The sequence below is a fragment of the Brienomyrus brachyistius genome, chromosome 13 (genome assembly GCF_023856365.1).
Source record: "Brienomyrus brachyistius isolate T26 chromosome 13, BBRACH_0.4, whole genome shotgun sequence".
Taxonomy (NCBI): Eukaryota; Metazoa; Chordata; class Actinopteri; order Osteoglossiformes; family Mormyridae; genus Brienomyrus; species Brienomyrus brachyistius.
Window position 1 is genome coordinate 14,727,050 of NC_064545.1, and position 15,992 is coordinate 14,743,041.

Here is a 15,992-nt window from a genome sequence, read left to right on the forward strand (position 1 = left end):
TCTGCTTACATGAAGAAGCCCCAGAGACACTTTCTCCATAAAACTAAACCATCTCTTCACATTAATTGGACTTTAAATGTAAAAATCAGATGTTATCTTATATTCTCTATACACGTGGCCAGCATTGGATCTAACGTCTTCTCGGCAAAGACAGTTAAAAGAATTTCTTTAAAAATATATTCGGATATACATGCACACAAACACTCTCCCACTCCTGCTTCAACTGCTACACCCCCCCCCCCCCCAATTACAAAGCCTTGTGCTCCTTTGTAAGTCTATGCCGTTTTTCGAGATGAACTTTGCCATTTTGGTGTCGACCGGCCCCTTTCATTGCTTTTGTGCGGAGAGTACGAGGCTGCTAGAGAGAAAAACACAGGAATTCAAGCCGAAAAAGACAAAATAGACATTTTCTTCATTATAGGTTTATTTATATGTGTTATTCCCTTCAATATAGAGAAAAGCTGATCAAAACAAAGTAATCCTCCTCGCAAATAAACCATATGCATTATAAGCGTTACGACTCTAAAATGCTAGTAACGGTCACTTAAATTTCTATGCGAAATATATTACAACTAAAAGCTGTCTGAAGTAGGCTACAAGAAAGAATCAATCTAAATATTTTAGATGGAGACTAGGCAGCAGAAAGACTTGCCGCGGATGGAAAGGGGGCCGGGACAGATGTCTGTGTGTCTGTGTAGAGAGGCTGTGCTTGGGGAATGCTAATGAGGAAAAATTAACCCGTCCGTTTGTTACGTTGCAGAAGATCAATGCCCGACCCACAGCCGAAAAGCACCGTGTACTTCTGCTCGAGGTCTATGAGATAATCACTCTGCCGCCCCTTGCAACTCTGCCACTACACCGTACAGTATACAACGGCTTGTGCAAAATATCATAATGTTTCATTATAAATAAGAGGAAAATGCATATAGTACTATGCAGTGTTCGGTTTTATAAAATTCTAGGCCTATCTCTTGGTCGTATATCTAAAATTAGGCAATACATTACAAATAACCTGCGTCTAACGGTCAAACTGTTACATTAAATGCATTTTAATAGAAGGAAAATATAAAAAGGAATGATGTTGTTTACAAATATCAGTTCAAGCGTGAAGCTTATTCGCAATTATGCCATAATACTTTCTGTAAAGACAGATGACATAATCTAATTGAAGGACTTTGCCCTTAAAGTTCTAAACGTCTACAACGAAATTGTGGAAGAGATATATCCTTATATAGTCTCTGCAAGTGAGGTCATTCCGTGAAATGCTTGTAATAGTGCGAGACATAGATTTCCTCAGTCATTTTGTAAAATATGAAGACGGCTGTACAATAGGCGTACAGTGTCTTAGGAGCATTTCTACATTAAGAATCTAGTCTGTGTAAATGCTAAATAATACACAACGGCAAACAAAACAGAAATATCGGGGCTATTCATAAACAGATGTGGGCGAGTTTTCAGTAGCGTTAATAGCTGCGACGAGAATACCAACAGATAGATAGATAGATAGATAGATAGATAGATAGATAGATAGAGATAGATAGATAGATAGATAGATAGATAGATAGATAGATAGATAGATAGATAGATAGATAGATAGATAGATAGATAGATAGATAGATAGATATATTCTCTTTTCTTTACTGAGCTTTTTCTGCAATCGTCCCACTCACAGAGGCTTAAAACGTAAATTTAATGCTGTGTTTTTGAAAGTGAGAACATTTCATAGTGTTGTTTTGCCTCTGCAAGTCTCCGGGCGGCTTCTTTTGTGTGTGTGAGTCGGGGTCTTAGGAGGTCCTGGAAGTGACAGTTCTGTGAATAGCGGGTAGATGGCACAATTTTCTAACATTTAGAGAGAGTGGAACGGACCAACTGGAGCTCCAAGTCCATTTAAAACCACTTTATTTAAAGCAGCGAAGATAACTGACAGCCGAAAGAAATAAAGACACATCTCAACGAAACATGTAGCCTATTGCATTGCCGTCGTGCTAGAAACAGGTTAAAATGGATTTTTCTTTTGCAATATTGCATGTAAACGAAAAGCTCCATGTAAAATACAGACGTTTTTCAAGAGTGGGTACAACAAGAGAAATGGCGTCACTAATAAAATAAACGTATACTTGTTAGTAAATCCGAAAAACGTCAAGTATAATAATATTGAATGCGCACTTAATGGTATTATTTTAATAGTATAAGACAGAGTAAAAAAAAAAGTTGAATTTAACACTGTGTTCACTTTCTAGTCCGCTTTCTGAAGGGGTCTGGGTGCTTGCCCGAAAGACATGAGGTCAGGACTTCCCCTCATTTGCTATATCCTACTACCCCTGTTTGGTGAGGACATCAAGAGGTTTTGCAATGAGAAAGACAGCCATGTATGCTCATGCGTAGTGGCAGGCCTGTCTCAAATTAAAACGCGATATCACTAGTTAAACGATAAACCGTCTGACACACAACTTGGGTGGTTATTAAAGACTTTTTGTCCGATCCCTGTAGGAGTCGCCACGAACAAAAACGAAAAGAATTCCAAATGTTCAAAAGAGAGCGACTCATAAGCAATTGGACAGTGTGACAGATTAGATAGATAGATAGATAGATAGATAGATAGATAGATAGATAGATAGATAGATAGATAGATAGATAGATAGATAGATAGATAGAGTACCACATGTGTATTCTTAAGCATAATTGAACATAATTGGTACAAATCAGGCGCCGCGGCCATAATTTTCATTTCAATCCTGAGATGCGTGTTATTCGACAGCATAAAACTCATATCACTTTTATACGACCCACACGCATTACACTAAAACTACCCGCTCGCCGACAGTCGTTGAACACCTACAATCGTAATCATCATATTCTAACAATAAAATAAAGTTTTTGTTCTTATAACCTTTTTGTGTGCGTTTCATTGTTCCAGGAACTATAGTTATAATACAATGTATATGAACATTGTGATAGACCTATGGATTCTGTGAAAAAAATGAACATTGAAACAATTCTCTGATCAGTAATAACAAGAGCCGTTTTGTTACTCCCAGGAACTACTGGCAAAAATAACAGTAACCAAAGTATATATGCAACTATTAGGACATTGCTCAGGCCAAAAGAATCATTGTAGTTTTTACTGAAAATTAATACCTTTCAAGCATGCAAGTCTCACTAGAAGTTGTGTGACGATCCGAAATACGCTATTTCTACTTCGTTTCTCAGACATGTATCACAGTATTTTCTTTTCTTTTTTTCATTTTTTGTTCTAAGAGAAAATAAATAAAACTGACATAGTACCCAGGGATCGCTCATTAGTTCGTTGTCCAATGCTAATATAAGAACAGAAGTGCAAATTATAGAGTTCAGCCTCAACACACGCTCTGTCAACTAACATCAAGCCGGCGAAGCCATGATCCGAATTACTGCGGACTTAATCCAGTCGGGCTCTCACGGTAAAAGTGTTTCATTAAAAATATGAATGAAAAATCTAACTTAGACCCGCTTTCAGTCATACCGCCACGCCGCTTCTCCTTAAGCTTTACAAATGTTATAAATGATTGGCATCCTCACGTGAGCAGAACATCCATAACATATTCTGTAGTATATAACAATGCCTTGATAGATGCTACGAGAAGCTGCCTGAATAATGTTCTAATTTAACAATACGGCAATAATAGAAAATAATTAATTATGACGGTAATGGTGATTATTACGGTATTTGAATACGTTTACATTTTTAACTATCTAGTTTTCATAACCAAAAATATCATTCCGCCTCCTCATCATCTTACACTAATGCCCAAAAACTAGCTGTTTAGAATTACTGTGTAATTAGATTTTGCTGGCTTTCATCATTAATTAAATAGAAGCATAGTGGGGTGGCTTTGAAATTCGAGAAATCCGGAAAATCATTTCAAGCGAGATTTACTTACATACATAAATTCTGACACCGCCGAAGAGCTAGGATACGGGCAGAAAAGCTGCGAGACTTCGGTCTGTAGCTTTATAACACTCATTTCTTTAAATAATAATACAAATGAAATAATAATATTAATAATGCGAATCCTTTCTGCAAGGCCTACCTAAATGTAACATTTAGAAACGCATTTTATGTTATAGTAGCCTAATGCTTAGTTTACCCACGTGTGACTTTTCCTAATATTTAAACAAGGCAATTTGATCAAATAAAGTCAGCCATTTAATCGCAACTTGCAATTTTATTGTTCTTTTACAAGAACTTTTATTAGGTGCATGTACGTTTCATTTTCCGACATTGGAAAACTGATTCATACACATTTCTCAAATCATACATTCTTTCACTAGTATAACAGATATCCAGCCTTGGCTTCTTGTTGCTGAGATTTTATTTCCCGCAAGTAGTCCCCGTCTAATTACAGAACAACACAGAGACAACCAGTCCATGCCGCTATAAGTTTTATTGAGACTCCGCGTTTGATCGGTCGGAAATTCATATTTTTTTAATGTGGCTTCCATCACCAAACACTGCATTGCTCCGACGAACTGCGGATTGCATTGCATTGCGCGACGCCATATTGACTCAACTAATAGGATACCAACTCATAAGCGTGCTTAAAGCCATACCCATATTGTCTGTAATAATTCGATACTCAACTTAAATTGTTCATGGGCAGAAGATGTATTACCAGAGAGGCGACACCAACTACCTCATTTTTATCAGATGTACCGAATTAAGGGATGTAATTAAGCAAAGAAAGAGCACAATATATGTTATTTTCTATGATCCTTCTTTGGTTCCACCACAAACTTCGCTGAAACTAATGTATATGTTTAATATACGATTCATCAATTTCGAGGTACGCGGCGAGAAGCTTTTGGGTGTTTGCTTCTCTGAATTCACACTGTGTGAGGTAATACTCAATATGAGATAATGCCTTCACAGCGTCACTGCCAGTGAGCAGGAATAGTTATTGTTTTGCAAGAGGACACCTTATCAGGTTTCTATTAATCACACCTCCTTTCAAATTAGAAATTCGGTGAGACATCTACACTTGGTAACTCCCACATGGTGTTGCCCTACTGTGGCACACTAACCATGATTAGTGCGACATGACCACAATATTTAAAACTAACAGAGAATTCAGGTTCATAATTGCTCAGCAGCCTTAAACTTTCTCTTTATGATCTCACTCTCACGTGCACTAACACATGCGCAAACACGCAAAGCAGATGTCCGTTCAATTAAAATGTTTCAAGGTGTATAATAAATAAAACAGAATAGCATTTTGATTTCAAATCCATAAATTATAATTTAATACCAAGAACAAATTTACAGCAGAATGCTTGTTTACAATAAGCTAACACAAACAAACAAGATTGTTTTCAACTATAAACTTCCACACACACTCACATGTATCACTTGCAATTAATAGTAACCATAATGATAAAAAAGTATCTATACGTTATCAATACCCTGCAGTAATATATTTATATATTTATATATAAAAAGGTGGGTCAGTTGTTTAAACTGTTCATAATTACAATCATGTATCATTCTCTGGTCCATAAGGAGCATAGGAACAGCCAAAGATCACTGTTCAATCAAATATACAATATCATCCCTTTTATCTAACCACAACATCATGCCTTGTGTGCTGAAGAGAAGCCCCAAAAAACAAAGACGAAATTGCAATCTTTCACACACACAAAGCATCTGTTACAGACAGAAAAGGAGCAAAACACTAAAACAAAAAAACCTACCCCTTTCCAAACCAGCTCACCCTGTTAAGTCTTACTATTGAACTTTTGTTTCTTTTAAATACAAGGGCTATTGTACTGAATGCACAGATTATATCTATACAATCAAAAAAAAAAAAAAAAAACATTTACAGTATATATACCAAATGTAAAATAGGTTAGGGACCTGTGGCCATGCATTCACAGTCTAAATACATATGAAAAAAAAACATTTTGTAATATGTATATACATTAAAAGCAGAACTTCAGTGCTACTAGCTAAGTCTGTCACTCAATTTGAAGACATTTCGTTTTACTGACAAAATAATAATGGCAACCACATAATTTCTTAATCACATATAGTTCTTATAAAGGAAAACGCAGTGAAAAACTGACCTATATTTACAACAATACTGCTTCTAACTGCTGTCCGTTTATGTGATTAACACATTCATAGACTGATGTTGCAAACCTTAGAGTGTTACAAAGGGTTTTAACACTTCAATTTAAAAAATCTCTTAATAACAATGTCCTGCTTTACAGGCACTTAATGCTTGAGATGTACGGAATATTTTATGTAATCTAATGCATTTTTGATTCTTTAGGGGGCGTAATACTGATACTGAGAAGTTTAGGTCTTGCATGACAACGTAAAGTGACCCTTGACCCCTCCCCTTTATTTGTTTTATATTACCTACATATTTCCACAAATAATCCACACGATTTAAAGGCTATACCAGGAGGGATACCTCATTTAAAATACCTGTAGGGTGAAACGTTTTCATTCTAGTTCACGTGAGAATTAGCTTATTACTTCTGTTTTATTCAATGAAAACACGAATGCTAGATGTGCCCTTTGCTCAAATGTAGTGTACAGGAAAAGTTCTCTTAAATAGCTTAGGCTTAATAAACACAAAATATTCGCTGTTGGATGCTCCATGTCAGCAAACTGTAAAGACCAAGAGCATCTTCTAAAACTTTAAAAAGGCTACATACAAACAAGAATGTATTATAAACCCACTGGAAGAGACAGAATAAGTATTAACAGTAATAGTTAGCTTATGGAGTTTTATTCAATGGTTCCAGCGGGAATGTGCGTCTTGGACACAAGGTCCAAGGCTGCGTCATAGAGAGGAATCCCTGGCACATTCTAGCTTCCAGTATAGTCTCCCTTTTACTGTGGGTTACTACGAATTTAATCACAACTAAATCCCCCAGATTCCCCCTAACAATAGTAGGTTATGGGTCTCAACTTTTGTAAGTGCGAATGCAACATTAAAAGCATTGAAATAACATTTTTTTTGATATTGCCGATGGTTTTATTTTAATTCTCGAAGAACAAATATATTATTTTTACTGTTCCATAAGAAGCCATGATAATATTAAAATGGTAAAACTATTGAATAATATAAGCCGGTTTGGAACCAAAAATAAAATAAAATACAGAAGACATCTATAGATACAGAAGCACAGGACAACGTGGTATCTGGAAAAAGAAAACATACTTTTTCTTTTCCTCCTATATTTCTCCAAATTATTCATTTTGAATGCACTTTATAGTTTCATTTTTCCTCAAAGGTTTACCAAAAATCTTTTTTCTTTTTTATTATTTTATTATTTTTTTTTTTACAAAATGATAAGTAGCAATGTGTTCAGAATGATGCCGGAGCTTCTATCTGGATTCTGAAAGTTCATTGAATGTCTGATTTATAACATTCGCAGTCTTTACTGAAATGTCTCTCTTCATGTTAGTAAATGTGTGTAACAGCCGTTTTCATTCTATAAGAAATGCTAACTATTGTAGTCTTAGCCTCCTTGTACTTTCCGTCTGCTTCACTGAATTGACATATAAGGCCAGTTAAAACTGCTTCCTGAAAGCAACATATCCCTGATGAGGGTTTCAATTGGGGTTTTACCTACCAAACGGACGAAAAACAACTGCTCTATGACCGAGGAAGAGACGGTGCGAAGGGAAGGTAAGCGAAGTAAAAGTTTCCCAAATCGCGTTGGCTGGTTGGGGTACTGACTCCTAACATACTCCTCTAGAGCACATTGGGACTTTTCTTGTAAACTTTCCACATGAGCCACATCCGAAAGACCACAAGCATCTAGAAATGGGAGAGAAATAGAAGAAATAGACGTCAGGCACATAACTCCATTTGTGAACAGCATTTGGTATTTCATCAGTAAAAAAAAAAATAAAGTCTACATTTTTCTAAGGACAGTGCCGTGAAACAAAGCTTCAATATTAAGCTACTTTGACAGAACACATGCAGAACATTCAATAATTCCCTCCACTGCAAGATATCCAGAATCTTGCTTTTTTTTTTGCATAAAAGGTCAAAAAGAAGGTTCTGCAGTTTTATATTCTAACAAAACATTTTACTACGACAAAAATCAGACTAAGCAAATTTAAAAGCATACAGAAATTTAAGAAACGCAATATTTATGTAATGCATTGCATTTAATTTTTCAGATATGACGAACATTCAGACTTGAAAGTGATTTTAATAGCGACCCCACGGTAATGGGCTCCCCCTTAAAGCACATTATAACGCTGAGCGCACGTTTTGAACGACGGCGAAATGAGTTACATTCAGATGACTGCCACGGCTATGACAAAACCATTCTCACCGCTTATTAATCGCGGAGACTGACGACAGTCTCTGTTAGAAATATGACTTCGTTTATTCAGCGTAACTCAGGCACACTGAGCTCTCTATTAACGCCTGTCGGTCAGTGTCCTAAAAGATTACAGTGTCCGAGGGGAACAAGGAAGGTCCTAAACAAGCGTATACATGGAAAAGATTTTCAACGGAGCTCACATTACATCCCCGAGAACCCACCATAAACGTAATCCACCATAAAGCGAGACGTTCTACAAAGAACAGGTTGAATAGTTCTCCCCCCCAGCCCCCCCGACAAATTCATTTGAATGCCTGTAATCACAAAAAATATGGCTGGCGAAGCTTTAAAGATCAGCACACTGTTTGCATTTATAATATAATTGTATAGCGCTTTGAAGACAATCGTGTTCTGATGAGAAATAATGTAACGCACAATGTGTAGGAAAAAAATAATAAATAACCAAAATAAACAATTTTCTGTGTGGACTGCTTACTATAGAAGAGGCAACGCATTCATTCGTCTATTTCAGCTATGCGCAGCATCCTGAAATCCGACGCTCAGTTTATAAATGAGCGGTCGTTATACCTACAAACCAGTCTTAGGTGTGTGAACATTTTGATCCCTCATTGCCCTTTTAAAATGTATTTCCTCCTTTAATTCCGCAATGTAGCAATAAAGTGGAGAAGTTGGGGTCGTGACCCTGTTTTGGAACAAGTCCAAAGAATGCCCAGCTCACCCTTCCATAACAAGGAAAGGATTGTCGACCCTTTTCCCACACCGAACATTTTTCTTTTAGAATTTTTCAGAGTTGTATTATTTTGTAAAACCTGTTTTCAGCTAAGTTTCATTGTACGTGTAATTAAACATTGTACGTCTAATATGACACCAAAATAAAATTCAATGGAAATGTTAAATTAGAACATCAGGCCAATGTCCTATCGCTAATCCTCTCACTCGCGCCCAAAACATGACATCATTTATAGCTGTCACTCTTCATGCATACAAATATCTGGTACGAAAAAAAAATCGCAAAAAATACTTACAATTAAAAGAATGAATAAGTGCATCACCTCAATTACCTATCAGTACACGTTTCCATAATTCATATTAAGTACAATACATTGAGGCCAGTATTTACACATTAAGTTTAACATCACTATGGAAAAGTTAATAAAATGTTTTAATTCCACGATTGAATAATATTTTATATATTCATTAAAAATAGCTTATTTCAGAATTACACGATTTCAATCTTGAAAGGTTTAAAATTGCTTTTTTTGCACAGCGCTATTGATGTTCTAAAATTAATTATGCAACAATTAATAAATGTATGCAATAGTCTTGCACTTAAACTCTTTTTTTTCTTTTCCAAAGGATTGAAACATGTTGATATGCTGGGTTTGTTTATTTGTTTTAGAAATGACATTGTATTTCGGTGAGAATTTTTTATATATAATATCATATTGTGTATTTTTGTGTTTACAATCTCTATTTACACGATAAGTCGCCGTGCTTTCTAGAGAATACAATTAAATTCTTACCTGACGTGAAAAGCACTATGGCCTTCAGGCAGCTGTATTCAGCAGAGTCAACGTGCAAAGCTTTCAGCTTTTCTACTTGTTCCTGGAAGATCCTAATGTGGTCCATGAAGGCGACTACTCTGTCTGCAGACATGGGGGAGGCGTGAAGGCCGGCGGCCGCCAGCAGAGGAGCAACATGGAGCGGCATGGAACACTGCGCTGCATTCAGCACAAACAACTCGCTCCAGGTCAACCTCAGGAGAGCCACCTGGTCCGTAATCTGGAGGTCTGGGAAGAAGGGGATATTCCTGGCCCACTCCACGGCACTGAAAAGCATCCTGGCCGCCAGTTCGCAGATGTTTTCGATGCCCATAATGTTATTGGGTTGCATGCATTGGCTGCCATATCGGGACGTTGGGTAGGGTTCCGCTCTTAGAAGAAGAGAAATATATCCGGATAAGTAGGAATGGCAGTGTAGAGGGTCCCCATTTGTCAAGGCGAACTGACCGTGGTGTGGCTGTGTGGGTGGCATCCGTCCCCTTTGCACTGCTGCAGTAAAAAGAGAAACTGCAGATATTGATGCCTGAATTCTAAATAAGCAACACAATTCATCCCTTTCAGTTTTCGCAGTTTTTCCCCCAACATCTGCGCCGTTTGACCGTGCTTGAATGTTATTTTCATTTATGTCAAACAAAATGTCTTGCAGTTCCACTTTAAATATTAATGCACGAACGACGTGACATGCTCGAAGATTAATGTGCTTTACTTCTCACTACGTTTGAGTGTGATTTTTAAGGCGTGTTTTAAAAAACTATTTCTTATCAGTTGGTGCAAGTCAGAGCTGTTAAATTTATAAACAAAGACCGCAAGGAAGCTGTAGTGAGCTGGCTAATCCCTAACCTACGGAAAGCCAGCGAGCGATTCGGTGCGTCGGAAAACTACAGCCCCCCACCACTATTTTAAACAAAATGCAATGAAAACACCCTTAAGACTGTTCCACATTGACGCTTCTTCTGTAGCAAGTCGGACGAGATAAGCCCAATTTTGAGACGACAATGTGCGCTATTGAAAATACTACCCCCCCCCCCCCAAACCGTTTCGCCATAATAGCGCGGAATATCTGTACTTTTGTTATTCAAATCCAAATGCATAATAATCCCCCCCCGGTCCACATCAGAGGAGAACGACAGATTCACAGTAACACAGCAATGAAATCACTATTGGTGACTAATAACCACAGCTGCGTATAGCTGTTATAAAGAAGCCGGATTAAAGAAAACATCGAAAAGGAGGAAAAGGAGACGCTGGGAGTGGAGCGCAAGTAACGGAGGCGGCTCCCGTGCGCGTCCCCGCCGGCAGCCCGGAGTGGAACCGGGAGAGGGAAAGGAGAGGGAGGAGACAGCGGCACAAAACACAGACAAAGACATTAATAAGAAAACACAAAATCCCAATACCTTCCCGCCTCATGCCAACCTTGAGGCATTTTTTGAGGCGGCAGTACTGGCACTGATTGCGGTGGTGCTGGTCAATGGGACAGTTCCTGTTGGCCCGGCATGTGTAAGTGAGGTTCCTGCGTACGCTTCTTTTGAAGAAGCTCTTGCAGCCCTCGCATGTGAACTGCCCGTAGTGTTTGCCACTCGACTTGTCCCCGCAAACCACGCACTCGATGTGCTGCGGCTGCTGCTTCTCCGGCGCCTGGCTCTGGCCCGTTTGGTTGGTCGGCGTAGACTGCGCCGTATTGCTGGGGGGTCCGCCTTGGACGGGCGTCTGCGGGGTCGGGGGGGCAGCCTGAGGGGCAGCCAGGTTGAGTTGGCCTGGCTGGTGGCTGGGGAGGGACAACGGTCCTCCTTGGGGCGCTTGGGAAGACAGGGTGCCCTGGGTCTCGGCCACATCGTCCTGGGAGCCTCTCCACACTACCATTGCCATATCTATCAGCCAACGTTAAGAAACTTTTTTTGTTTCCCGTTTTTGGTTTCGCGTTGTCTTCGTTAATGTTTTGGAAGAACGGAGCACGTTGTCTGCGTCGGATGGCGGTGGAGGCGGCGAATGTCGACGGTCTTTATGTTAAGGCTCCGCTGGAACTTGCGTGACAATAGCATCAAAAAATGTATAGAGAAGCAGTGCGATGTTTTATTTTAAACTTGAGGTGATGGCGAGCCGGACAGCCGTGCGCTCAAAGGCCAAATCCAGGCGCTTGCAGTCAGCCATTCAGGAAACCCGTCAAGAAGAGAAGGAGGAACATGGTCAAAATTAAAACTCAGCTGAGCAAGACACGACAGAAAGCGGCGCACTGATTTCAGCTGCAGGGGATGGGGAAATAAATTAAGAAAAAAAAATACAAAAAAAAAAAGAATTCGACTTTGAAAGATGTCAGCAGCCAGCGATCCCAAGTTCCTGTAAAAGTCCTGAAGAAAACCATCAACTGGTAAAAAAAATACTACTGCTTCCTTTTCTTCTTAATGCGATTGCAGCTGAGGAGCCAATGCTGGAGTCAAATATGAAGTCAACTCTCCGGCAGGCAAGAGTAATAATAATAATAAAAAGATCGCCACCTATAGAACCTTCTTCATGCGCGTAAAATAATAAAGAAAGAACCAAAGAATCAAAGTGATCAAATATGTTAAAAAGGGGGAGGTTAGGAACTGATTGCGATTTGCTGGAGCTGGGCTGGCAGAATGCTTTCTCTCTGATCAGCTCACCGAGCTCTCTATATAGTGAACTTTGACACGACTGCTGCAACTTAGCACACGTTACCATGGAGACGCGCTGCCATATAAGGAAAGTGACTGAGTATGACTGGTCAGAGCTCACGGACCGCCCAGTGAACCCTATTGGCTAGCCGGCACTTGTGCTACTTGGTGCTGTGCCAGGGTACAACTGGGGGGTGGGGGTGTCTCGCTGTTAGGATCTGCTTGGTCCTAAAGGGAAAGAAGTTCAGGAAAAACGCACGCTACTTTCACTCAGTATAAAACCAAAAGGTTTTATTACGGTACGTTATAAGATTCTTTTCTAAACTTGAAAGGTAATAAGGCAAAATAAGAAGTCCTCTACATTTCTGACTTCCTGTTACGTTATATGCAAATAACGATTACAGGACAATATCAGCAGTGAAAAGATTAACTCAAATTGTCATTTTGTTGACAGAATGTACAGAAAGTGTCATCGACTTCTTTGTGAAATTGTATGCATCTTTTCATGCATTATTTTATTTCGCCTGACTGTAATACAATTAGGCTGTACTCATATGGCTCCCGAGTACGTTGTTATTTGAGTGTGGTGTTTTGTCGTAGTCTGTGTATGATTATTTAAATTTACGTGTCGCACCTTTTCTATAATTTTTATCTTTAAAAGTGTTCACTCTGTTGACTTCTTTGTTAAGATTGCACACACAATCACACATTATTTTATTGAGCTTACGAGAAACCACGTAATATAAGCGAAATACTATGCTGTAGAACGCAGAGAATTTTTGATAGCGTTAAATCGATGACTATAAATTTAACCGCATAAAATAATTTAGAGCCTTTCAACTGATGCTTCTGGTATACCTATATGCAGTCAATTATGGTTGTACGACTCGTTAGTAGATGGTGAATTTCATTTAAATAATTAACTGGACCACAATGACAGTTTCCTTCCTCATCAATGAAAAGCATCTCTCAAATAAACAGGATATTAGACAGCATTTGAATTTATCACACAACCTATTTTAACATTTATTTTTAAGCATCTGAGATAATAATGGCATGTCAGAAATGTTTGGCGGTCTGTTTCCATCTAACTTTTCCCGCTAAAGGAAATAGTTTATGCATAATCAGTGAGATTAGTCGGGTAAGTTATTTACACAGTAGTTGCCAGTAATATAGTAAAATATTATCATTTATATTACTAGGCCAATATCAACCAGGAAACCTTTTTGATGTGGTTCGGGCCACATCGTACAAAAAACTCCGTGTTAAAATATTAAAATATAAATATAAAACCTGTGCTTAAAAATATAATATAATCTGTTAAGTGCGTACGTGTGTGTGTGTGTGTGTGTGTGTGTATATATATATATATATATATATATATATATATATATATATATATATATATATATAGCTTATATGTGTTTATATGCCAACATTTGATGAAGTTCTCAAATACATTAAATCTGAGTTTAAATTTAAATAAAAAATATTAAGACAATTAGGTCCCTTAAGGTACCATTACGCCCAAGACGTGCGGTACTTTTTTAAAATCATCTGAGGCTGTCAATAGCCACTGAAAAATTCACTGTACTAAATCAGAGCATATGCTGTCAATAGAGGAAAGAAAGCCCGAGATCCGGTCTATTACAGTGTCTGGCTGCCCCCTAGCGTATGGATCATTTCAGACAAAACTCTTGCTTTAACATAGAAGAGCCATCTTAAAGGGAAACGGCTTCCGTCCGTGGTCTTATACCAACACCAAAGTAACGTGTGCCCAGTTTAATCTGATTAATGCTTAAGGGTTTTCTTCTAATTGACTTAGACGTTGAGCTACCTGTGTGGGTCTCCGCTTTATCCATTCGTCTTTCCGTTTGGATGCATACCAGTGAGGTTTTTTGCATTTGCCTTTTGTGTGAAATACTTATTGACATGTTTAGCGCGATCGCACTACTTTTCGCTGTTTAAAATCTACGTTCCTTTTTGGTCAACTAAACTGGCTGACAAAAAAGACGTGGTTTCTATCTAAATAATATGTTCACGTTCCGGATTTTTACCTTGACGCCCCACAGGTGAGTATAGACATTTTGTATCATTTCTTTGATAAATATAAGTACGCGTACTAGCCTATTATTGTTCATTCCCTCACGAACGGACAGGAGTAGAAAACTATTAAGTACACCCACGTGGTACATAATGCTGTAAATCATAATAAAGACACACCTTTTTGAGACACGAAACTAAACATTTCAGCTTATTTTAAATTGTTATACTACACGTTGTTCTCTTGCGTAACCTCAAGAGACTTGCGAAACGAGACGCTCAATCTGCAGACCTGAAGGACATAGTTATTTATAGTTATGTGCAATCTGACTTACAGAAAAAGTCAAATACTTCTTTGCGAACAGGAAATGTATTAAAATTTGATATAAATCGTAATACGCACGTGACTCAAAATGTGAGATTATATAGCTACGCATATAAAACCCAGTGTTTTAAGAACGTACCAAAAGCATATGCCGTCGATTCTTCTTCTGCATGATGCATCTTCTTTCTTAATATTAACCAAGAATTTGATATTTTAGTCGTCTTCTCTTTTTTCTTTTAATGTTTTGTTTGGTAGAAGGAAGAGCGATGTCTTTCCACGTGACGATTGTTGGCTATATGCAAAAAAGACTTATCAATAAAGTAAATACTTTCTCACAAAAAAATTTGAGAAAAATCGACGTAGCTGAAGAACATCATTATCAAAACCATTTCATTTGTGGTTTCAGCTTAATCTTGTGTTGCTTTATAATTTTTTATCTATAAATGGGGATGTCTTTAGGCATTCGTTTAAAAAGAGAATAGACAGAAGAATAACTAATAATAATAATAGTAGTAGTAATAATAAAATTTATAATAATAATAAGCAATGAAATACCGTTTTAGTTCACGCAGTCGCGAATTCTTTTCCCCCCCAATTCAAACCCAGAGGAGGGTTTTGGTTCGATTCTGTCTATTTTTTTCTGCTCCGCGGAAAGCAGGGAAGCGCTCGGCAGCGCTGCAGCTTTGTGTGGGCTGTGTGAGTGAGGGCGAGAGGGAGGGTGTGAAGTCAGAAGTGACACCTGTCTGTTTATAAGGAAACCTGACTTATATGGTTATATGGTTTACCAATATCTTTATGCTTAATTCGGAGCAGTTCCATATGCTGTAGCTAGGTAATTCAATTAAAAACTTGTCACCTCTGCACTTGTTTTAATCGTGAGCAGAATCTTTCTTGTTAACGGGAAAATCGCAGATAATGAGAATATTAAGTGTTCCGTTCATTTACTCCAAGGATCCTGGGATATTAACTTAAACCAACAAGACAGTCAATATAAACACATAACTAAATAGATAATCATAAACAGACATTAAAAGCAAGGTGAAGTATATGCTCAATAATCATCTGATATTCTCAGAAAAAAAC

General features: G+C 38.1%; 1 protein-coding gene across 5 annotated transcripts; it reads right to left on the reverse strand.

Annotated features, from left to right (window-relative positions):
* Positions 1 to 5,250: 5,250 nt before the first annotated feature.
* Positions 5,251 to 15,572, reverse strand: LOC125706254 (COUP transcription factor 2). 5 transcript variants are annotated; one of them, XM_048972846.1, is made up of 4 exons: positions 11,515 to 13,777; positions 10,359 to 10,400; positions 9,873 to 10,282; positions 5,251 to 7,811 (listed from the first exon to the last, which is right to left on the reverse strand). In XM_048972846.1, the coding sequence occupies exons 1-4, from the start codon at positions 11,775 to 11,777 to the stop codon at positions 7,537 to 7,539; spliced, it is 990 nt and encodes a 329-aa protein (XP_048828803.1). In that variant the 5' UTR covers positions 11,778 to 13,777; the 3' UTR covers positions 5,251 to 7,536. The 5 variants fall into 5 exon arrangements, with proteins under 5 accessions (XP_048828803.1, XP_048828804.1, XP_048828800.1 ...); XM_048972847.1 differs by lacking the exon at positions 11,515 to 13,777 and adding an exon at positions 15,049 to 15,572 and having other exon boundaries at positions 9,873 to 10,400; XM_048972843.1 differs by having other exon boundaries at positions 9,873 to 10,418; positions 11,306 to 13,778.
* Positions 15,573 to 15,992: the final 420 nt, after the last annotated feature.

Excerpts from the sequence above, each read along its gene's own strand:
- LOC125706254 (XM_048972843.1), bottom strand. The coding sequence starts at position 11,777 with ATGGCAATGGTAGTGTGGAGAGGCTCCCAGGACGATGTGGCCGAGACC. Across the intron at positions 10,419-11,305 it reads GGTTGGCATGAGGCGGGAAG|TTTCTCTTTTTACTGCAGCA; the intron begins GTATTGGGATTT and ends CAATATCTGCAG. Across the intron at positions 7,812-9,872 it reads CATAGTGCTTTTCACGTCAG|ATGCTTGTGGTCTTTCGGAT; the intron begins GTAAGAATTTAA and ends TCCCATTTCTAG.